The sequence below is a fragment of the Python bivittatus genome, unplaced genomic scaffold (genome assembly GCF_059951505.1).
Source record: "Python bivittatus isolate LINGU-HERP-01145 unplaced genomic scaffold, Pbiv_v1 ctg000610_np1212, whole genome shotgun sequence".
Taxonomy (NCBI): domain Eukaryota; kingdom Metazoa; phylum Chordata; class Lepidosauria; order Squamata; family Pythonidae; genus Python; species Python bivittatus.
In genome coordinates, this window is record NW_028277088.1 from 57393718 (window position 1) to 57418379 (window position 24662).

Consider the following 24662-nt stretch of genomic DNA (forward strand, 5'->3'; position numbering starts at 1 on the left):
AGGCCCTCAGACTGGAAGACAAGTTTCAGCCAGTAGGTGAAAATTGAAAGCCACACTCTGGCCTCTACCTTCATCAAACCTGATTCAAGATGTAAGGATGTGTTAGAAATGCCACAAGGCACCTGAAACAGCACCCTGAGGCATTTGGACTCAACACGTTCCAAGAGGCCAAAACTAGAACTTTAGGACTTGTGCAGAGAACAGATCACATTTTAGGTCTTATTTATTTAGGAAATATTGAACATTCAAAAGGGTTCACAAACTTTTAAGCACCACTACGAGACTGGACCAATGGGACCGCTGTGTCTAAATCTCCCCACAACAGCCCTAGAAGGCAGCCTGGCCAGCTCATCAGCTACAATTGAACTCCTCCATCACCTTTTAGTGATAATATAGTCAATTTGATTTCTATATATGCCATCTGGTGATGACCATGCATAGAAGTGTTGTTTTGGTTGTTTGACAACAGTGTAAGCTATGAATAATTCATTGGAGTGGCTGAAATTGATAAGTCAGTCTCCTGCTTCATTTTGGTTTCCTAAGCCATACAATCCAATTACATGTTCCTCTTTAATGTTTCCAACTTTGGCATTCCAGTCTCCAATCAAAAGCAGCACTTCTTGCTTGCATGTTCTATCAGTTTCAAATTGAACTTGATCATAAAACTCATCAACCTCCTCTTCTGTATTGGTGGTTGGATTGATATTATTTGGTCATTGAATGCATTGTAGCCAAGTACTGTTCTAGCTATACTCTTCTTAACTATAAAAGCAACACTGTTTCTTCTTGTTTTTCATGTCCTGAATAATAAACATTGTGATCTTCTGACTGAAAGTGTCCGATCCCAGTCCATCTCAATTCGCTGATGCCTAAGATGTCAATTTATAGTAGTTTAATTTCATCTTTCACTGTGTTGAGCATTTCCATGTTCATGTTTCTTACGTTCCATGTTCCTACTGTAATTCGGTCTTTGCAGCTTCAGATTTTCTTTTCCTGTATGGCAATATCATCAACTAGACGTCCTGAAGGCTTTAATATAGCCACATCATAAACACCATTAGTACTTTGAAAGATCCTCAGGTCTTCCTCAGTAGCATGTTGAGTGCCATCCAACCTGAGGGGCCTATCATCCAGCACTATATTGTCAGACATTTTATACTTTCTGTCCATTTGGTTTTCTTGGTAAAAATACAGTAGTAGTTTGCCATTGCCTTCTCCCATGCAGTATGAATTGATGCCTTTACCATTATCCCTAAAGTGAACATCTGCTTCCAACATCTTCCCATATCGTTGCTGCCCAATATAGATGCCTGCTTACTTTGCAGCTAGGATGACCTTCACACCTTGGATGACCCTGCTGGGAATATATATTCTTGGCATACACTCCCAATGTTCTTTGCTCATCCCTCCTAAGAACACCTCCCCCCCCCCCCGCCATGACTTGGCAGGGTTTCAATGTGGGACAAGTGAAAAATAGTGATTGGTAGGCTCCCCTAACTTCATCTTGTCTCTCAAACATCTGCTGTCGAACACTCTATCTAAAGTATAGAGCTGAGTGAATCTAGGTAAGTGCTTGGAACAGCATGTCTAGTCACCTACCAGTTTCCCAAGTAATAAGGCACAAGTACAGAGGTAGTCTTCATTTGCAACATATCAGTTGGACTGTTTCTGAACCTGCATTTAGCGTTGCTAAGCCCAACTGCAAGGTTACAGAGGAAGGATGTGGAGAAGGGGTGCAGGGTGGAATTGAAGAGAACAATTGAGAATAAATAAGTTCTAACTTTGACTAGTGCTGCAAAGGAATGGCAGTGACAGCAGTGAGCCTAATTCTGTTCTTGTATCCAGCAGCATTCAGAGATAGTCCATAAATAGCCTTCCCACTAAAGTAATAACAACAGTAAAAAAAAAAAAAATGGCCATCAAAACCCTCATTGGGAGAAGCACAGAAAACTTGTAACATGCCAAATGGTGACAGGACCACCAACACACACATGGCAGAACCTGGCTCTCCTTCCCAATTCAAATCATCCTTCTGTGCTGCACAAGATTAGTGGTCTCTCAGGACATTGACAGTCTTTAAAACAAAAACAGGTCTAGCATGCTTTCAAAAGAGTACTAAAACCACGTTTTGAAGAGCTCACATAGATCTGACAAATGCTTTGGAAAGTGCTGTTAGCAACTGCCTTGTTTAGCAACTGTTTGCAGTTACAATGGTGATGAAAAAGTAACTTTTTATCAATACTTGCATTTTTTAAAAGATTTTTTATCCCACCTTTCTTATTTTTATAAATAACTCAAGACTGTAAACATACCTAATGCTTCTTCCTTCTACTTTCCCTATAACAAAAACGCTGTGAGGTGAGTTGGGCTAAGAGAGAGTGACTGGCCCAAAGTAAACCCAGCCGGCTTTCATTCCTAAGGCAGGACTAGAATTCACAGTCTCCTTGTTTCTAGCCTGGTGCTTTAACCACTAGACCAAACATTTACGTCATTTGCAGGTCTGTAAAGAATGGAAAGCTGAAGTAAAATCATAAGGACAGTCGTGATTTCACTTAGCAACTACTTTGCTTAACGACCAAGTTGCTGGTCTCAATTGTGGTCGCTAAATGAGGACTACCTGTATAGGCTGATGGCCCTACAGAAGTCAGCAATCCCATTGTCAGTGAAGCATTTTAGAAAGTATCAGTAGCCAAAATTGTGTCATAAAAAGAGGAAAAACACTTATTTAAACGGGAAGAGCAAAACATAACCTTAAGTGTTTCAGCTATGGGCTGGGAATGAGACAAATTCAATCTCACGAGGACATGGCATTAAAAAGATGGCGGGTGGGGTCCCTCCAGTGTGTGAGAGTTGGGGTGAATGTATGGAATATGAATGAGTGTGTGAGTGTTGTGAGGACACTCGCTCCCCCGAGTGAGAGTCGGGGAGGGAGGGGAAGTAGATTGGGTGCCCCTTGTCGGCTAGTGAGAGAGGCTGGTGAAGGGGGCACAGTGGGTGATAGTGAACGAAGGGGGTGAGGGTTAGGGTTCCAACGGCACTGAGAGCGGTAGGTGAAGTGCCAAGGAACCCACCACCACCCTCTGATTGAGGTTGTGTGTTGGTGTATGGTTGGATGGAGAGCCCCCTAACCAGGGAAACCAGAGATCTGAGATTGAGGGGAAATGGAGGCTCTGGGGAAGTTAGGGCGAGTTACACTATTCAGGTGGTGATGGGCAGGGGATGTTATGATGGGAGTCAGAGGGTGGGCTGCTCTTGGGGAAGGCGCCCCTGGTGTTTGTTACCAGTGGCGTGTTCCAGCCCTCTGTACTCAGACCCAGGCCCCGGGCAGCAGATCCATGGCGGCCCTGGCCTTTGGTTGTCACTTGTTAACACCAGGTCAGTTAACAACAAGGCTCCCCTTATATATGATCTGATCACTGAGGAGCGGGCAACCTGGCATGTGTCACCAAGACCTGGCTGAGCCCTGAAGTGGGGATTCCCCTTTCAGAAATGTGCTCAGCTGGGTTTATGGTTTGGCACCAGCCGAGACCCCAGGGCAGGGGAGGAGGTGTAGCGGTTGTCATCTGGGAGTCTCTGTTGGCCTTCAGGGGCACTGCTCCACAAGTGGCTGGTGGTGAGACCCTGTTCCTGAAGTTGGGCTCATGAGAACAGTTGGGATTGTTGCTACTGTACCAGCCTCCCTGCTGCATAGCAACCTCCCTGCCTGAGCTGCTCAGGGCTGGTGGTGGAGTTCCCCAGACTTATGGTTCTGGGGGACTTCAATCTGCTGTCCCTGGGACGTACCTTGGAGGCAGCCTGGGAGTTTATGGCCACCATGGCGGCCATGGGCCTGTCCCAGATTATTTGCGACCCCACTCAGAACAGTGGCCACACACTGGACTTGGTTTTCTTGTCAGAGCAGTGGCAATGTGATCTGAAGGGGGAATTACATCTGTCCCCCTTGTCATGGTCCAATCACGCCCTGGTGGCCCTGACATTCTCTTATGCTACCCCCCTCCTCAGGGTGGCAGGACCCATTCGATTGGTCTGCCCCCCCTGACTGATGGACCCAATGGGGTTCCAGAGGGAGCTGTGGACTATACCTGAGGATCTGCTGAATGGTTCAGCAGAGGCCCTGGCCACCACCTGGAATAGAAAGGTGGCCGAGGTCTTGGACAAGATCGCGCCCCTGCAACCTCTCTTGACTCATCGAGACTGATACTCCCCATGGTTTACGGAAGAGTTGAGGGTTCTGAAAAGGATTAAGAGGCATCTAGAGCACTGCTGGAGGAAAACAAGGACCGAATCCAACCAAACACAGGCAAGAGCCACTATTAAGGCCTACCTTGTGGTGGTAAGAGCGGCGAAACGCCAACACTTCGCCGCTCTTATTGCCTCCATAGAATGCTGCCCAGTGGCCCTGTTTAAGATCACCCAATCTCTTTTGGGAAAGGTGGGCCCAGTGACCCACCTACGAGGCCACACAGAGGAGTTTTCTGGGCATCTGGAGGATAAAATCACTCGGATACGTTCCCAATTGGATACCAAGTGTGTGGCATGGCCTGTGGAGATGCCTGGGGTACATACCTACCCTGTTATCTGGGAACAGTTTGATCCCGTTGGACCTGAGGAAGCGGACAGGGTCCTGTGGGCTGTAAATGCCACCACCTGTCAATTAGGTCCATGCTCCTCCTGGCTGGTTAAGGCAGCTGGGGAGATGGCATCTGGGTGGGTCCAGGCGATGGTGAATTCATCCTTGAGAGAGGGTGTGTTTCCATCGGCCTTTAAAGAGGCACTGGTACACCCCCTCCTCAAGAAACCATCACTGGATCCCACCATACTGGGCAATTTTCGTCCAATCTCCCACCTCCCCTTTTTAGGGAAGGTGGTTGAGAAAGTGGTACATTGCAGCTCTAGAGGATCCTGGATGAAACAGATTATCTGGACCCTTTTCAGTCAGGTTTCAGGCCCAGATTTGGGATGGAAACAGTATTGGTCGCACTTTTGGATGATCTTTGGCGGGAACGGGATGGGGGTAGTGCATCCATCCTTGCTCTTCTGGACCTCTCGGTGGCTTTTGATACCATTGATCATGGTATCCTTTTGGGTTGGCTCGGGGAGTTGGGGGTCGGTGGCACAGTTTTGTGCTGGTTCACCTCCTTCCTCCAGGGCTTGTCCCAACTGGTGTTGATGGGGAGCAAGAGGTCCAGCCCACAGCCCCTCCTTTGTGGGGTGCTGCAGGGTTAGGTACTTTTCCCACTCCTTTTTAACATCTACATGAAACCACTGGGTGAGATCATCTGCCACCATGGGATGAGGTATCATCAATATGCAGATCATATCCAGTTATACATCTCCATCCCAGGTGATCTGAGTGATGCTGTGACTACCCTTTTGCAGTGCCTGGAGGCTGTGGGGGTCTGGATGGGGAACAAAAGGCTTCAGCTGAACCCTGGTAAGACAGAATGGCTTTGGGTTAGGGGCTCCTCTGTATCCATAAGTTTACCATCTTTGGTTCTGGATGGGGTGGCACTACCCCAGACAGACCTGGTGCGTAACCTGGGGTCCTCCTGGATTCATGACTTCTGCTCAAAGAGCAGGTGGCAGTCGTGGCCAGGAGGGGCTTTGCTCAACTACAGTGGGGCAAAAAAGTATTTAGTCAGCCACCAATTGTGCAAGTTCTCCCACTTAAAAAGATGAGAGAGGCCTGTAATTTTCATCATAGGTATACCTCAAAGAGAGGTATGAGAGGTATGAGAGACAAAATGGGGGGAAAAATCCAGAAAATCACATTGTCTGATTTTTAAAGAATTTATTTGCAAATCATGGTGGAAAATAAGTATTTGGTCACCTACAAACAAGATGACTGGCTCTCACAGACCTGTAACTACTTCTTTAAGAGGCTCCTCTGTCCTCCACTCGTTACCTGTAGTAATGGCACCTGTTTGACCTTGTTATCAGTATAAAAGACACCTGTCCACAACCTCAAACAGTCACACTCCAAACTCCACTATGGCCAAGACCAAAGAGCTGTCGAAGGACACCAGAAACAACATTGTAGACCTGCATCAGGCTGGGAAGACTGAATCTGCAATAGGCAAGCAGCTTGGTGTGAAGAAATCAACTGTGGGAGCAATAATTAGAAAATGGAAGACATACAAGACCACTGATAATCTCCCTCGATCTGGGGTTCCATGCAAGATCTCACCCTGTGGGGTCAAAATGATCACAAGAACGGTGAGCAAAAATCCCAGAACCACATGGGGGGACCTAGTGAATGACCTGCAGAGAGCTGGGACCAAAGTAACAAAGGCTACCATCAGTAACACACTACGCCTCCAGGGACTCAAATCCTGCAGTGCCAGACGTGTCCCCCTGCTTAAGCCAGTACATGTCCGGGCCCGTCTGAAGTTTGCTAGAGAGCATTTGGATGATCCAGAAGAGGATTGGGAGAATGTCATATGGTCAGATGAAACCAAAGTAGAACGTTTTGGTCTAAACTCAACTCGTCGTGTTTGGAGGAGAGAGAATGCTGAGTTGCATCCAAAGAACACCATACCTACTGTGAAGCATGGGGGTGGAAACATCATGCTTTGGGGCTGTTTTTCTGCAAAGGGACCAGGATGACTGATCCGTGTAAAGGAAAGAATGAATGGGCCATGTATCATGAGATTTTGAGTGAACACCTCCTTCCATCAGCAAGGGCAATGAAGATGAAATGTGGCTGGGTCTTTCAGCATGACAATGATCCCAAACACACTGCCCGGGCAACGAAGGAGTGGCTTCGTAAGAAGCATTTCAAGGTCCTGGAGTGGCCTAGCCAGTCTCCAGATCTCAACCCCATGGAAAACCTTTGGAGGGAGTTGAAAGTCCGTGTTGCCCAGCGACAGCCCCAAAACATCACTGCTCTAGAGGAGATCTGCATGGAGGAATGGGCCAAAATACCAGCAACAGCGTGTGAAAACCTTGTGAAGACTTACAGAAAACGTTTGACCTCTGTCATTGCCAACAAAGGATATATAACAAAGTATTGAGATGAACTTTTGATATTGACCAAATACTTATTTTCCACCATGATTTGCAAATAAATTCTTTAAAAAACAGACAATGTGATTTTCTGGATTTTTTTTCTCATTTTGTCTCTCATAGTTGAGGTATACCTATGATGAAAATTACAGGCCTCTCTCATCTTTTTAAGTTGGAGAACTTGCACAATTGGTGGCTGCCTAAATACTTTTTTGCCCCACTGTACATGTTGTGTGCCAGTTACACCCTTTCCTGGATCGGGAGTCCCTCCAGTCAGTCGCTCATGACCTAGTCATCTCCCGTATAGACTATTGCAATGCACTGTACATGGGCCTACCCTTGAAAAGTATCCGGAAGCTACAACTGGTTCAAAATGCAGCCACATGGGCAATTTTAGGTGCCCCAAAGATGGCACATGTCACACCTTTGCTGCGTGAGCTCACTGGGTCCCAGTTTGCTTCCAGGCCCAATTCAAGGTGTTGGTTATCACCTTTAAAGCCCTACATGGCATGGGACCAGGTTACCTGAGGGACTGTCTTACCCCCATTATATCAACCCGTCCTACCTGGTCAAGCAGAGAGGTATGCTGCAGACCCCATCGATGAAAGAATGTCAAATGACAGGGCCCAGAAGGAGAACCTTCTTTGCTGTGGCCCCCACCCTGTGGAATACCCTTCCCCCAGAGGTGAGGCAGGCCCCAACTCTCTTGACTTTCCAGAAAGCAGTCAAGACTGGCTCTGCCAACTTGCATGGAGCAAGAAAAGGGGCAACCAACCCTGGGGGTCGCTAGCTTGAAGATGCTCCCATATGTTTTGATCACCAGCATCTTGGAATATATTATTATTTATGTATGGATTTAGTTTTATTGTACTTTTATACTATTTTATTCTATTTTAACTAATATTGATTTATTTGTTGTTTTTATCGTAAACCACCCAGAGTCACTTCCTCGTGAGATGGGCAGTGTCTAAATTTGAAATATAAATAAATATAAATTTTTAAAAAATAGTTACCAAGGCATGTACATGCTGTGGTTAATAGGATGTGAGGATGAGCCCTTTGTTTGCATAAGTTGACTATGGATACTATATTTTAGTAGTTGTTTTCTTCTGCTTTGAATAACATGGTGGTCTTACTTATACATACTTACATACTATGTACATACCCTTTTGAGAATTATATTCTTGTTAGATATGGGATAACCAAACTTATTTTGAGACACAGTCCTATGTATAAGTATATAGTTTTAGAGGTATGCAATATTGGATCCAGTAGGGAAAGGTGCTGTGCATCTGGCATGAGGGTGTGTACTGTACCTGGTGGCAGCTCCTTAGAGAACCCATGTTTTTTTCTGGATTTAGTGACAAGGTGTGATCTTGTATTGCTGCTTTCTTCTTATTTCAACCACCTGTTTTCCTGTGCCTGCAAGGCTACTGTGTGTGCCCAGAAAAAGTTATGACTTCTTTAAGGAACCACTAATAGATGGAGCATCTGCACTTATGCCAGAAATAAATCTTTCCCACTCTGAATCTACTGCATACCCCTAGTATATGGGGATTTGTTCATATATTGTTTGAAAAGGAGCTCTTGTCAGTTAAATTTATTCTTTTGAAAGTTCTAATAAAGCATATTTGCTATCAGTAATGTTATGGTATTATTTTACCACTAGCACATTGTGCTTCAAGAATTTTATTCTTTAGGTGTTAATAATTTGATATTTGAGAATATGTAAATACTGCCTTGATTTTATTCAAAATATAAGCATTGGTATATTTTTATTAGAGATTTCATAATGTGACTACCTTAATTTATTTAACTATATAAACATTTTCACTTCAGGAAAATGGAGTACAAGTTGAGAGCTCTCCAGGTAGTATGAAAGAAGAGGTGAGTTTACCAAAAAGCTGAATTTGAATTTATTTATTTATTTAGCATATTTATATAGCTAAACATGTGATTCTGGATGGCATACAACACAACAGTTAAAAACAATCCATAACAATCTAAAACAATAAAAAATAAATAAAACATATAAACTTATAAGATAAACAAACAAAACCCAATAAAGGGGGAGAACAAGCATCACTTAATCTCATACAGCCACCTTACAGGCTGTCCTTGGGATCCCCAAGGCTGGTGAAAAAACTGTTTTAAGGGCCTCCTGGAAGGCTAACAGAGATGAGGCTAACCTCACCTCAGGGGAATGATGTTCCAGAGGGCAGGGATCACAGCAGAAAAGGCATGCTGCCTGGGTCCTGCCAGCTGGAACTCCTTTGGAGATGGGACCCATAGCATATCCTTCCTGCCTGACCTGGTAGGCATGGGTAGATGTAATCAGGAAGTCCCTCAAATAACCTGGTCCCATGCCATGTAGGGCTTTAAAGGTCAAAACCAGCACCTTGAATTGCTCCCAGAAGCAAACTGGCACATGCAGAACAGACATATAATGTGTACCTTCCTAGGGACACACATAACTGTCAGCACAGCCGCATTCTGCACCAGCTGAAGCTTCTGGATGCTCTTCAAGGGCAGCCCCATGTAGAGCACATTACAATAATCCATTCTGGAGGTGACCAGGACATGAGTAACTGTGAGTAGAGCCTCATGGTCCAGAAAGGGGTGCAATTGGCATATAACAAGCTGTACAAAGGCTCTCCTAGCCATGACTGCCACCTGCTCCTCAAGTAGTCATTAGTCTAGAAGAACCCCCAGATTGCGCACCTGGTCTGTCTGAGGCAGTGCCACCCCATCCAGTGCCAAAGATGGTAAAGTCCCAGAACCAGAAAGCCCAAAAACCCAGAGCCACTCAGTTTTACCAGGGTTCAGCTGAAGCCTGTTGTTCCCCATCCAAACTTCTGCAGCCTCCAGGCATAGGGACAAGATGTCAACTGCATCACTTAGTTCGCCAGGGTGGAGATATATAACTGAGTATCATCAGCATACTGGTGATACCTCATCCCATAGCAATGGATGATATCACCCAGTGGCTTCATTTAGATGTTAAATAGGAGTGGAGAAAGTACCAAACCCTGCAGAACCCCACATAATAAGGGTTGAGGGCGGGACCCCTCACTCCCAATTCGCACCGACTGGTACCGGCCCTGCAGAAAGGAAGTGAATCAGCACAATACTGTGTCACTCACTCCCAGCCGATGGAGCCAATCCAGAAGGATACCATGGTCGATGATATTGAAGGCTGTTGAGAGGTCAAGAGCAAGGACAAATGCATTACCTCTGTCCTGTTCCCTCTAGAGATCATCTAAAAGCACAACCGTTGCTGTCTCCTTCCCATGTCCAGTCCTGAATCCTGCCTGAAAGGGGTCCAGATAATCCGCTTCATCCAGGGCCCACTGAAGTTGCTGTGCAACTACCTACTCTACAACCTTCCCTAAAAATGGGAGATTAGATACTGGACAAAAATTGTCTGGTATGGTAGGATCCAGTGATAGCTCCTTGAGGAGGGAGCAAACCAACATCTCCTGAAAGTGTGTGTGTGTGTGTGGGATAAGCTCCTCTCTTAGAATTAAGCACTGCTAGGATCTAACCACATGACATCCCCCAGGCAGCCTTAACTAGCCAGGAAGGGCATGGATCTAAGGAGCAGGTGGCAGTGAGCGGTGGATGTGTGTTGCAGGCTCCCTTCGGATTAGATGGATTAGCATATTTTAGAGGGTGTATGTATGTTGTAGAGAGCAGCAGAGAAGCTGATTATTTATAGATTGGTTATGTGATTGGTTGGTGAGTTTCTGCACTTACCCAGCCTTTTTTGACTCATTTTATGATTAATGAAGTTCATCTGGACCCCAAGCTGGGTCAGCTGGCTGCGTGCCTCTTTCTCCTTCTCAGGCTGCTTGCTATAAAGGAGCAGACTTGCGCGCGCCCATTGCGCCTGTGGATCTACATCGGCAGCGTGAATTTTGCTGGGGCTGTTTGCAAGAAGGAGGCTTGTCAGACTGGTGCAGATTGGGCGATTGATTGCTTGGGTGCTGGAGCAGGCACTGGAGACCATTGGTGAGGGTCTGGGCAGTGATGCCAGTGAGAGGGGCATTTTGCCTCTCGGGACTCTCTGGCCAGTGTGTATCTTGTTGAGACGTGCTGGCACTGGCAATAGCATTGGAAACGGCAGCAGCTTGATGCCTGCATGGTTTATGCCAGAGGACAGCACAGCATGTGGTTTGCAATCTCCAAATTCAGCCTGGGACTTGAAGAACTGCTGGATTACCTCTTTGGGAGTGTTGGAGAGGGGCAACTGGCTGAATGAGGGAAAGTAGTGGCAGAGAAGGGCTGGTACCTGCAGACTGCGGTGGACACTCTGCTTACAGAAGCCATCTTGTCTCCTTCCCTGTGGTTAAAGTCTGGAAAGAACAGCATGGTAACCATTTTGGGGCTGATTAAATCCACTATGCAGATGCCACCTGGTGGATGGATTATTGATGGTTGGTGAAGTAAGGTTTTGAATGGTGGGGGTTTTCTCCTGATAGGAATTGACTGCCCTCCTCGCAGATAAGAAAGCCAACCTGGCATGTACTACTGAAAGCTGGCTGGGTCCAGGAGCAGGGGATCTCCCTTTTGGAAATGTGCCCAGTCAAGTTCCGGGTATGGCATCAGCCAAGTCTTCATGGCAGGGGTGGGGGTGTGGCGGTTGTAATCCAGGAGTCTCTTACCTTTCAGGGGTGCTGCTCCACAAGTTGCTGGAAGTGAGACCCTGCTCCTTAAGTTGTGTTCTAGGTATGAGCTGGGATTGTTGCTTCTGTATCAGCCTCCCTGCTGTGTAGTAATCTTCCTGCCTGAGCTCCTCAACTCGGTCTTAGGGTTGGTAGTGGAGTTCCCCAGGCTTATGTTCCTGGGGAACTTAAGTCTTCCTTTCCTGGGGGGTGGGGTCTGAGGTGGCTCAGTAGTTCATGGCCACCACGACAGCCATGGGCCTATCCCAAGTCATCCAGGACCCAACACAGGACAGTAGTCATATCCCTTATCTGATTTTCTTGTTCCTTATATCCATGCTCCTTAGAATTGGTAAAAGGAAGGCAAAAAAGAATCAAATGAAGTATTTTAAAGAATCATTAAATAGGTATTGAGAGAAGCTAATAACATCAGAACAAATTATTCCAGGAAAATTACAGTTTTCTTAAATGCTGTTAACCAAATCTTTGTTGTTTCCTGCATGAACCTATGCATAACCATAACTTACTTTTAACCAAAATTAATTCATTAGTTTCAAACCATTAGTAGTCAAGAATAAACTCTGGGGAGAATAAATAGCATTTAAATTATTACAGATGCATTACTTACCCACTTGATTACTTCAGACATTGCTCTATAATATAGTTTCTTAGCTTTGGCTTAGTATATTGCCTGTTATACAGTCTACTGTGGTTTGTGATCTGTAGTGTACATCTTTACATGTGTGAGTAATCAATTATAGGTTATCCAATAAAATACTTTCAACGAATCATGTCTTAGCATGATGTATAACCCAATCATTTTTGTTAATTGGCATCAACTGTAGTTTCCAAATGCAAGTACATTTTAAGATACATTTTTTCCTAAAAACAAGCAGAAGGAAAGGTTAAACCCACTCCCTAATTCTATGGTCCAAATTTTAATTGGGGGGAACCCCATGTTAAATACAAAGCAAAATCTTAATGACTCTAACATTAAGAACTAAAGCCACATGTTATTTTGCAACTGATATAAAAGGACTGGTTTTAAAATGGGGGTTCCTTAACCTTATTCCATTCCTTCTCCAAGAGATTGGTGAAGAGATACTGTAGTAGCTTGGCTCTGTGGTTTCATTTTTGATTTATGAATGAGTCTGCCATTTTCTTTCCTCAGTTCAACGGCAGCTATTGTAAGGGTATTTGGATTATTTAAGATATTGATGAAAGTCATGTGTATTAATCTGAGGGTGCATAAACTATTTTTATTTGAGATCTTAACGCTGACAGCTTTTATGAAGGAAAATAAGTCCCTGGCAAGTTCATGGGGGACAGTGAATCCATGGTAGGACTCATAGGGAGAGCAAAATGGAATGGCAATGAAAGAAAAGCAGTGGCAGAAGAGAAAATACACCCTAAAATATATGTGCTAAAAATTCTCCCCCCACCCCCTTGAAATAATACTACTTTCTTGAAATAACTGTCACAATCCCAACCTTATCATTTACTAATACTAGTCCCACTTAACAATTTGCATGCAGTCCCTGGTAGAAATATCCCCCAGGGAATTTTGCTCTCAACTCCCAAAGAAGCTCCTTATTCTCTGTGATGAAATATACTGCCAGACTCTTACACTTTTTTTTTCTTAATTGTTTCTTAAGTTGGATTTAATCATACTATATTAAGTAGTGAAATGGGTTTTCTTTTCACACAGATAAAACTTCCTGCTATTACACCAAGATACCCACACAGAACACAGCAACCTATCACAACTAAAGAATTCCATGGAGGAAACAGACTTTACTTTCCTCCAATGTAAGTAATTTTCAGTGCCAATTCCTATTATTTCATGTGTGAATAATTCTACCTTCAGTGCAAAATTAGTTTGCATTCTGTATATGCTTACACATACTTACAGACTAGTAAGATTTTTCACTCAGCCCAGTAGGAGCTAGCAGAGAAAGGATGACAGAATATCCTTTCTTCAAATGCCCACTACTTTGCTGAACTCTGTGAAGGGGGCTTTTTAGTATTTATTCACTGCATTTTATCCCACTTCTCAGATAATTATTGTCTCCCAAAATAGTTAAGAGAAACCTTGCATTCATCATCATTATTTTGCTTTAGTGGAATGTGTTATTTTTCTTTTATATTTTTCTTTAATAATTTTTTACACTACTCAGAGTCATATTATTTGAGTTGGGTGGCCAAATAAATGTTCTAAATATAATAAAAACAACAACAACAACGAAGTGCAGTCATATAGAGCACTGGTAAAGAGAGAACAAGATCAGTTCAAGGCCAAATGAACAATATGCAAAATATGCCTTTTATTCTTTTGGCCAAAGGATATGGGCAGAATAAGGCCAAAGAATGCTGTTCTCCTACTCTGTTGCAAAGCAGCTGTCAGTGGGAGCTACTGGGGCTTTAGACTAGACTAATTGAAAAATAAATCCCTCACAGATAAAATTATTACTAAAAACAAAGTTAAGAAAGAATAAAACATGAATATATATTTTTTTCCACAGCATTATAAAAATTCTAATACTCCATACAGGTAGTTCTTGCTTAATAATGATAATTGGAACCAGAATTTCCATAGCTAAGCAATGCAGTCATAAAGTCACTTAGTGACAGCAATCCTGGCAGTCCCCATTGCCACTGTTAAGCAAAAATCGTGCCTCGTTAAGCGAGGGCCTCGCATGACTGCAACTTGCGACTTCCTGCTGGCTTCCCACAAAGTCAGTTGGAAGTTGCAAGTCCTGGGGGGCTTGCAAGCAGACTGGAGGGTGGGCGGGTGAGTTCTATGGAGTGAGGTGGGGGTGGTGCTGTGGTGAATGCACGAGAGCTGGGGAGGGGTTGCCATGCGAGTGCATGCAGACTGGGGAAGGGGTGCTGCAGTGTGAGCACACTATTGACTTTGCTTGTGGGAAGCCATCAGGGAAGGTCGCAAATGGCAATCATGTGACCATGGGACACTGCAACCGTCATAAGTGTGAGCCCGTTGCCAAGCGTCCAGATCGTGATGGGTGCTGTGATGGCCAGAACTTCAAGGACCAGTAGTAAGTACTACTCGTTCAGTGCTGTTGCAACTTCAAACGGTCATTGAATGAGTGGTCATTAACCAAGGACTTCCTGTGCATGTATGGTTGATCAGATGTGGAATGTTGATGTCTGCTATACCTTAATTTGACTCCCTAATTTTTCACCATTGCCATATATTAAAACAATATTTGAAAATCCATTGCCATATTTCATTAATACAGGTATTAGTTTATTTTTGATACTTGCAAATTCTAATTATGTTAAACGTGACAAAATCAATGTACACAAAAAACTGACTATTGTTATTTTGATGAGTTTGACTGTAATTAACATGTAACTATAGCTGCGTTCTCTGAACTCTGCACAGTTTTTTTTCCCTTCACTACTGGAAGGGAGGGTGTAATCAACAATATACAGTACAGTAACAAGATTTGTACAAGTATTGATTTTGTCATTTCTGAGCCAAGGAACTCTGCAGCTAATCTTTGGATTAGAGCAGTGTTGTCCAAACTTGGCCACTTTAAGATGAGTGGACTTCAACTCATGGCTGGCTGGGGAATTCTGGGAGTTGAAGTCCACTCATCTTAAAGTGGCCAAGTTTGGACAACACTGGATTAGAGGGTCCTTTGATACAATTTTAGAAATAAATTTTACAGGATAACTGATGATTAAACAACTAAGCAAAAGAAGCAAAACAAATAAGAGTTGTGATAATCAGCAAGTTACAAGGAGAATGCATATAAAACCACTACGTAGATAATGGAGATCTTCACACATAATGATACATTACATCTGTTTGTTCAATTTACCTGCTTAGGAAGGCTTCAGTGAAATAGTTTGGCATTTTATTTTTCAGTTCTGCAAATTATTTGGCCTTCAACAGTGGAACTTTTTCTCATATTATTTACTATTTATTGTTATCCATAATAGGGAAATAGGCATTCGTTTTTTTTTAAGTTACATACAAATCTGTGTTGTTTGCTCATAGTTATTACTATGAAAAATTAATTAGATCTAGTTTTAGCTTAAGGCTTAATTCTTTCTTATTTTCTATGTAGGCCTGCTCATAAAAAAAATGAACCTGTAAACTTCAGCAAACTGATTAGTAGTGGTTATGGTGATGAGTGGCTTCAACAACGTGATGAGTGGGAGAAAAAGAATACTCAGCCTAATGGTAATGTGTTGAAACCTTTTTTTAAAATATAATATAGTTTTTTAATATGCTATATAAGGTGGCTCAGTAACCCCTGCTGTAATCTATCTAAGCCAATTTTACAATATTTGTGGATCATAACTAAATGATCTATTTGATTATTTTGTTAACTCACGTTCTAAAACTTATCAGACTTGAACTCACACATCACAATATGGCAGTTGTAATTTTTTAAAAACTTAATATTGTATAAATTCAGTCATTGTATAAATTATGGTTTACAGCTTACCTTGTTATGTGAATCCTGTCAATTGTGGCTTATTCAGCAATCCATAGTTAAGCAAACCTTAGAATGATGTGGGACCCCATTAACTGTTTTTCAAGGAAGTCCAATTCTTTTCAGTTTTCCAATTCTTTTCCATTCTTTTCGCTTTCTCCGAAGGGCAACAAAATTTCTTCATTGTAAAGAAGAAATCATAGGCATTCTTTTTCTGTAACTGCCATTACCAAAGATGTTCCACTTTAAGATATTTAAAATTGTGGCATAGTATAATTGTTTTAGATTATATTCTACTGGAACATTCATCTTATATTATGAATAATACTTAAATATCTCTGAAGAAATATTCAGAGGAGAAACAGCTTTTAGGATTGTGCAAAGCATTAAAGAAGGTATTTTGCAAAGCAGGTTGATATAAGCCCAGTACCCCGCTTAGACACAATAAAACAGTCACATTCTATGGAAAGCTCTTAAAGCTGTCTGCACATATTGGTTTGTTTGTTTGTTTATTTTACGTGGCTTATAGGCTGCTCCAGTCACATTTGAGCAGCATACAGTTCCCCTTCCATAACTCAGATTAAAACAAAACATGATATAGTTAACAAATCGAAGCCATAAAATCGCAGTATAAGACCCAGGAATAATTGTAGTCCATACCTGTGTACACACCCACACCATTAAAACCATGTCCATTATTTCAGGGACAAATAATCATGTTCAACTTCTCCGGGGTTATTTAGCCAAGTCCTTATAGATTTTTTAAATACCAACAGGTAACAAGTCATTTGAGGGTCTGGGAGACTGCTGTTCCAAAGAAGTGGAAGAACAATAGAGAAGGCATGCTTCTGTAGTCCCTGTAGATGGCATTCCCTGAGCAAAGGACATGGAGACAGCTTGTCTTATTTGATCTTTTTGGGTGGGTAAATGTTATTGGGAGAAGACAGTCCTGCAGATATCCAGGCCATGAACCATACAGGGCTTTGATAGTGACAACCAGCACCTGGAATTATATCAGGAAGCCAACCAATAGCCAGGCAGTTCCCAAAGTAATGGTGTTATGTGGGTGCAACAAGGAGTGCCCATGACTGGTTGAGCCACTGCATTCTGGACCAGATGTAGTTTCCAAATGCTCTTCAAAGGCAGTCCCATGTAGAACACGTTGTAATAGCGACTAGGGCATGAGTGATTATGAATAAAGCCTGTTGTATGTGCACACACATCCACTTCACTGGTGGTCCCAACCAAAGTATTTTGTGCATTCAGGCACAGACAACTGAGCAGCCATGTGAGTTTTGCAGAGTGCAGCTTTGAATGCTTTCCATAACCTTAACTGCTTTTATAGAATCAAGTCCATATTACATGTAAATGCTTAATATAGTTCTGAACACCTTTTGTAGTCACTTTCTTTTAAGCAAGTGCTTTGGAAAATCATTAAAACAAATTGGGCTAAATTCTATCTTAGTAATAGAGAACCTATGGCCCTCCAGATGTTGTTAGTCTACAATTTCTGTTATCCAAGGGACAAGATTGCAATACAACAGCTTCTGGAGGATCACAGATTCCCCATCTCTGTATATCTAGAATGCATATTAAGTAAAGAATTCCTTCTCCATTATTTCTTGCAGATTCTCTTCTTCCTCCAAGTGAGTATCAGAAGAAAATAGAAAAGAGGCAGAAAGCTAGGAAACATACATTGTCATACAAAAGAAAACCTAAATCTCAATCTGGACTTGAAATGGGTGCCCAGCCTAAGAAGTCACTCTTCAAGCTCAGAATGTATGCCACCCAAGACCCTATCCCAATAGCCCATTTCTGACATAACCAAATATAAGAATTATATTTTGCTATTTCTTTGCTATTAGAGGAGAATTTAATAATTAGAAAAAGTAACCATATGGTTAATAAAAATGTTTTTAATGTTAATCAAATGTTGAGTTGTGCATTCCCCCTTTTTTGAAAGTACCAGAATATACAGTAAAGTTTCTCCTTACAATGGCAAATAATTAGGTATGTATGCTGCCTTGAGTTCACAAAAATTAAAAGCAGAATAAATTAATTAGTTAAATAAATAAATAAAGTAGAACTCATTTTGCATAATAGCTTCAGTTCTAAGAAAAACAAATGGGAGGTTAGTATATACAAAGGCTCTTGTTTACTTTTCCTGAACTGTTTTGAAGGCTAATTTTTAAAATGCATGGGTTTAATGCAAAGTAGCTGTTAGTCATGCAGCATGCAAAATGAAAGTTCTACTACTTATAGTGGTCTTGCATTTGTGCATGTTTCATTTAGGCCCTTTATTTAGGAAATAATAATAATAATAACAATAACAACTCCCAGTGAGGTACTAACTTTACATGGTTGTGGGACTTGCATGCCCTGAGGAGGGTGAGAGCTATGCCAGAGGTTCAACCATACTGGACAGGTCTCATCAGAGGAGCCAGATGAAGAGTGTCTCTCCCATAAACAATATGGTGAGACATGATTTACAGAAACCTGTACCAGATCAGTCATCGCCAGGGTCAACAAGGACCATGCTAGGTGTTCTAGTTCCTACACATCTGGTGATAAGTGGGTTACAGGACTCGGGACGGTTGGCTGAGCAACCAGGGCCAGCAGCTGCAGGACTACTGAAAGAAAAGTTGTTTACCCATCGCAAATATACGAAGACTGAAAACAAAGAAATAATGATCTGCTATTACAAATCAAGCCCAACGAGAAGAGGATATCTGAAAACAGTGCACCAGTTCTGGAAAGAATAACATCCAGAATCAGAAATAACAGAACAGAGGCTAGCAGATCAGTGTCGATTTATAACATGAAATAAAGTATTCACAGAAGTAGAATTGGAAGAACTGCAAAGGTCTACCCAGGGCAAAGAAATTGAAGCCAGAAGTAGCTCAGACTGTAGAGGCAAGCCAGGCGGAGTTGGCAGTAGATGAAGCCAGCATAGCTGCCGAATCATTTTCATTCCCAAACCAGCACACCCTCTCCTCTGCCTTCTCCTCAGAAAGAACCAAACTCTCTAACTAAAAAAGAAGAGGAATTGAAACAAAAAATAACTGAGCATCTAGAACAGCACAAAAACAACAGAATAAGGTTGCCTGCATTGAAGTTTGTTACAAAGAAACAGCACAAGTATTAAAAGATGCCAATACTGTAATATCAAATATAAGCACCAGCTCACTGCAAGAAACAAATCAACTAATGTACAGCACAGCTGCAGTTATGACTGAATACCTTGGATGCAAAATCAACAAACAAGAAAAAAAGCCAAACAATGCAGATCAGGTTGGAAAATAAGATCAGCATGCTAAGATCAGATACAAACAAGCTAGAACAGATGAAAGAAAAGAAGCTGAAGAAGAAGAAGACCAAAGAATACCTGATCAAGAAATTCCACCTAGAAACAAGGAAGTTCAAAGAAGCACTGGAAATAATAAAGTAGCAAATAACAGCCATAGCCAAAAAGATCAGCACATACCAAGCTCGAACTGCACACTGTACTCAGAATCTCTAATTTCAGTTGAATCAGAAATGTTTCTACCAATCCATCAATGGAGAGACTGCAGTGAACCAGGTAACACCTGACAAAAAAGAATCAGTGCAGCTCTGGCCACAGCTCTGGGACAACCCAAAGAAATACAAGAATGCAGCTTGGATAAAGGAGGTGGATAAGAATAAAAAAGAAGCTGAAATGAGAGAACTTGTAATAACAGCAGCAAGGGTGGAGAAAAGGGCAAGGAAGATCAAGAATTGGTCAGCATCAGGTGAAGATGAACTGCATGGTTTTTGGTTGAAACATCTGACTGCTCTGCACCCACTCATTGCCAAGTAGTTTAACAACATACTGCAAGGAGCTGAAATTGAAGATTGGTTAACATCTGGCAAAACCTACCTGATAATGAAAGGTCCAACAAAAGGGGCGGCACCAGGCAACTACGGGCCAATTACCTGCTTGCCCACAACTTTCAGATTGCTAACTGATGTGGTAGCTGATGCAGTCCAACATCATCTAGTTGAAAACAAGCTCTTTCCATCTGAACAGAAAGGAAACTGCCCAAACGGCAGAGGAGCAGAAGGTCAGCTCCTAGACAAGATGATTTTGGAAAACTGCAAGAGAAGGAAGACCAGCTTGAATGTAGCTTGGATTGATTACAAGAAGGCATTTGACTCCCTGCCATATGATTGGATAATCCAGTGCCTAGAAATAATAGAAGTCAGTAAAACATCAGAAGCTTTGTGCAAAGATCAATGGCACAATGGAAGACATAGTTGCTGGTCAATGGTGATAGAATGGGAGAGGCTAATATCAAGAGAGGAATCTTTCAAGGAGACTCATTATCACCACTACTGTTTGTCATTGCATTGATTCCTCTGTCAACAATACTGAACAAGTCAGGCCATGGCTATCAAACATCAAAAATATCTGCCAGGTTATCCCACCTCCTTTACATGGACGATCTGAAGCTGTATGGAAAAACACCATCTGAAATAGAATTGCTGCTTAACACTCTCTGAATATACAGCCAAGTATATTACAATGGAGTTTGGACTGGACAAATGTGCCACCCTTACCATCAACAGGGGAAAAATAGTGAAAACCAAAGGAATCAAGATGCCCTATGGAAATAACATCAAGAGCCTGGATGAAGACGATCACTACAAATACCTGGGCATCCTTCAAGCTGACATCAAACACTTTGAAGTCAAGAAGGTTAGTAGTGAATATATAATGAGAGTGAAGATCTTAAAGTCCAAACTCAGTGGAGGAAATGCCATCAAGGCAATTAACACCTTTGCAATTCCAGTCATTAGATACACAGCTGGAATAGTGGACTGGACACAAACAGAACTTAGAAGCCCTGGATAGGGAAGACCTTAAAAATAATGACAGCGAATCATACCCTTCATCCATGCAGCGTTATTGCCAGACTCTACTTACCAAGCAGCATAGATGGGCGTGGAATGTTACAAGTATACCAGACAGTTGAAGAAGAAAAAAGGGCATTAGAAGAATATCAAGGACAGTGAAGAACATGCACTATAATAAAAATATATAAAAAAGAATATGCACTGAAGCTAATACACCATGAAGGCTTACTGAATACTGAAGAGATCAAACTGGCCTGCAAGAAAGACCAAATGAATAATAGAAAAAAGACATGGCAAGGCAAAGTATTACATGGCCAGTGCACAAAAAAACTAGTAGGCAAAGCAGGTAACAACAAGACCTGCCAATCGCTAAGAGCAAGAAAGTTGAAGAAAGAGACAGAGGGCAGATTCTGGCTGCACAAGACCAAACCTTAAAAACAAATGCATGCAAAGTCAGAAGACAGCAACAGACAGCAAATGCCGCCTCTGTAAAGAAGCTGAAGAAAAAGCAGACCATCTTGTTAGCTGCTGCAAGAAGACCACATAGACTGACTATAAACAATGGCATGACAAAGTAGCAACAAAGGTGTATTGGAATATCTGCAAGAAATTCCATTTGCCTGCAAGCAAGAACTGGTGGGACCACAAAACAGACAAAGTAATAAAAAATAAAGAAGCTAAAGTGCTCTGGGATTTTAGGCAGCTTTCATCACATTCAAAATAGAATTTAATTCCCATGATAGGAAGCTTAGTTGTATTTATCATTGTATTTATGATATGTGTATCTGTGAAGAATGGCACAAACATAGACCTATACAGTAACTCCAAGTGAACTGTATTTATGCTCTGCTGTAAAAGAAAAGAAAGAAATTACTAGCCAAGTTGATTAGTTCATTGGATGCAGGGTTTTGTAATAATGATATACTGGAAACAAAGCTGAATGCTTTTGAAAAGGAAAACAGACTTAAACATTGAACAGTGAACTCCTGTATGTCAGAACAACTCTTGTTTTTTGAGCTACGTTCCAGCCTTTTCTATGGAATGTGAAACTAAGTGCCTGGAAGTAATTCACTGTTAATTATGTTACCTCCATAGATTGCAAGACTGCACACTTCATTAAGACAAGTCCCATTGAATTCAGTATGGTTTCTTAGCAATAATGCTTTGTGCATAGGCAAAACCATGAAACTATTGCTGGCTAAATAGCTAAATACTTAATAATAAGTTTACTATGTTAGGGCAGTATTATCATTGCTTTAAAGAAAACTGTCTCAGGAATATAGTATGTTGTTAATGTTAGAAGTTTAGTTGTTACTTCACCTAGATGTTTTAAAAGTTTTTCTCAGAAAGATGTTTGTTTATATAAATAATTTAATTATATTCCATTGTTAGGTGCCTAGGCAGAGCACAATAGTCTATCAAAACATGATAAAAAGAAAATAGTCTAACAATATCTTCTTGCTGCAAAATACAGTTGAACAAATTTTCTATTACCACAGTCATTGAAAGCAGCCCAAATCAGAATATCTTACAGGCAGAAAATATTTAAACAGCAATGTTGATTACTCTGTCGAGGAAGAACATTTCAGAGTTGTAAATCAGTTTAGAAAAGTACTGTACTTTTCTAAAGTGGGCCCTTCTTCTTAGAATTTGGTGCAGTTGTAGCATGAATTAGAGAATACTTTTGGTTGATATTAAATGGTGCAATAAAATAGAAAGGGAAAAGAGAATCTCTGAGATTACAGAGCTCTAGCTGCTTAAAATTTAATTTAAAATCAGCATCTGAAATCATACTGATAGACAATTAATGCATATATTTGAAAAGTCTGTCTACAGTCTATTTATCAGGAGGAAAGCCCTCATGTTCTGCAATAGTTTTGAATAAGGGTTTTCCCATGTGTCATATAGTACAAAGTTTCAAAAGTGGGATTGCTTGGTCTTCCTGGTGGAAGTAATAAAAAATATTTCTGTCTCCCATGCAATCTTGACTTCCAAGCATGTCCATAGTCCATGTTTTGTTAATGGATGGATCTGGGGATATTTTAAAGCTAGGTGCCATTGAGTTTACTACTAACAACAGCAGTTGCCAACAAGGTCAATTTTGTCAGATACCTATTGATAGACTTAACATGCAGAAATATAAATCAGTATCTATTTGTTAAAAAGCTCAGTCATTCACAGTTGATGTCAGCTTAAATTTTTGCCAGCATTAAATAGTAAGTGAACTGGAGTAAGTGCTATTTTGTTTCATATGTTCTTGAAACTCCAGGTCTGTTTAACTCAACTGTTGTAAGAATCCCACATATTTCACAAAAGCACTTTGAACATTTTGGGTATGAAACCAATACATTTCAATTTGTATTGAATTCATAGTTATTCACAATATTCATGTGCAATATTATTATATAATATTTCAAGAACTCATGGCAAGTCAAATTTAATATTATTTATAGTGTCTTAAAACACTACCAAATGAAATTAAAATGACAAATTGAGCATTCATAGTCCTATTTAAGGAAGTGATATCCCAGTTTCTATGCTGTTCATTTCAAATTAGTTTTAAAATAGTGAAGCCCTTCTGTCTCCCCCCCCCCCCCCACACACACACATCTTTTCTTTTGTAAAGAAGAAACACTGTGTTTTGGTGAGAGTACCAATTTTCTTCTCCTTTTTTGTTTTGCAGATTCAGAGACATCCCAGCCAGAATCAACACAAACAGACATTGAGTAAAAGCTGGTACTTCGTAGAATTGCCACAATTCTGTTGTTATTTCCAAACAGCACTGTGTGCAAAAAAATATTATACAGCTTAGGAAGCAGGCTCCAAATAGTTATCTGCTAAACCAACTACCGCTAAGGTTTGCCTAGTCTTCTAAAGCCACACCTATTGCTTGAGAGCTGGTGAGCAACAGCATCCCTACGGCCATAGGACGCAGTTAATATAAGCTGTGCTTTGATACTGAACTACTGAAGAGGATATAGGGAGAAAAAGAATGAGAGCAGTTTGAGCTTTACAGTGCTGACTTTATTTTTGTATGTTTCCAAGTAAAAGCTAATTCTTGTGATTTTCTATGTATAAATTAAATGTCAGTATATATTGACAATGAAATTATTTTTCAGAATATTGAATTGTATTGATAGTTTTAAACACTACTTGTATTTTGTTCTGCTTTATACTTCACATATAAACTTATATAAATACTTGAATTCTATTTGAATAAACACTATTAGAAAGTGGAAACAATTGTCCCTTAATTATTGCTCTTTTGAATGATAATGTAAATCCTACTGAGCAGTCATTTGGGCCTCCAGCCATAAATGTTCAAAAATACAAGATTTAATCCGTTTCCATTTAATTTTAAACAAGATGGATGTAAAGATAATTAATTGTATGTAGACACAACAGCATTTCAGGTTTTGTAATGCTTCCTTTAAGTCCACTTCTAGCAGCACCTGGTGAATTTGTCTGGTCTTGGAAACTAAGCAGGATCAGGACTATTTAGATGGGTTCCAAAGGCTTATAGAGTAATCTGGGAAGTTCAAAAACATCAGGAAAATAGCAGTGGTGAACCATTGGTTTGGTTAAAAAGATAAATTTTATTTCTGTGTGCACTAAGTCATTAGGAATATAACTTGACTCAAAACCTTCA

General features: G+C 41.3%; 1 protein-coding gene and 1 pseudogene across 4 annotated transcripts in view; both read left to right on the forward strand.

Moving 5' to 3' along the window:
- The window catches only part of CUNH7orf57 (chromosome unknown C7orf57 homolog), a 56495-nt gene extending 32249 nt beyond the window's left edge, over positions 1-24246 (forward strand). For 2 of the 4 annotated variants that reach the window (XM_088150097.1, XM_088150098.1), the window contains exons 6-10: positions 8845-8892; positions 13378-13478; positions 15767-15882; positions 17767-17917; positions 23697-24246. In XM_088150097.1, coding sequence (XP_088006223.1) covers positions 8845-8892; positions 13378-13478; positions 15767-15882; positions 17767-17917; positions 23697-23739 — 459 coding nt within the window. In that variant the 3' untranslated portion in view covers positions 23740-24246. The remainder of the gene's footprint in view (positions 1-8844; positions 8893-13377; positions 13479-15766; positions 15883-17766; positions 17918-23696) is intronic. The other 2 variants (XM_088150099.1, XM_088150100.1) reach the window with 2 other exon arrangements.
- Positions 3743-8207, forward strand: LOC148214637 (uncharacterized; annotated as a pseudogene).
- Positions 24247-24662: the final 416 nt, after the last annotated feature.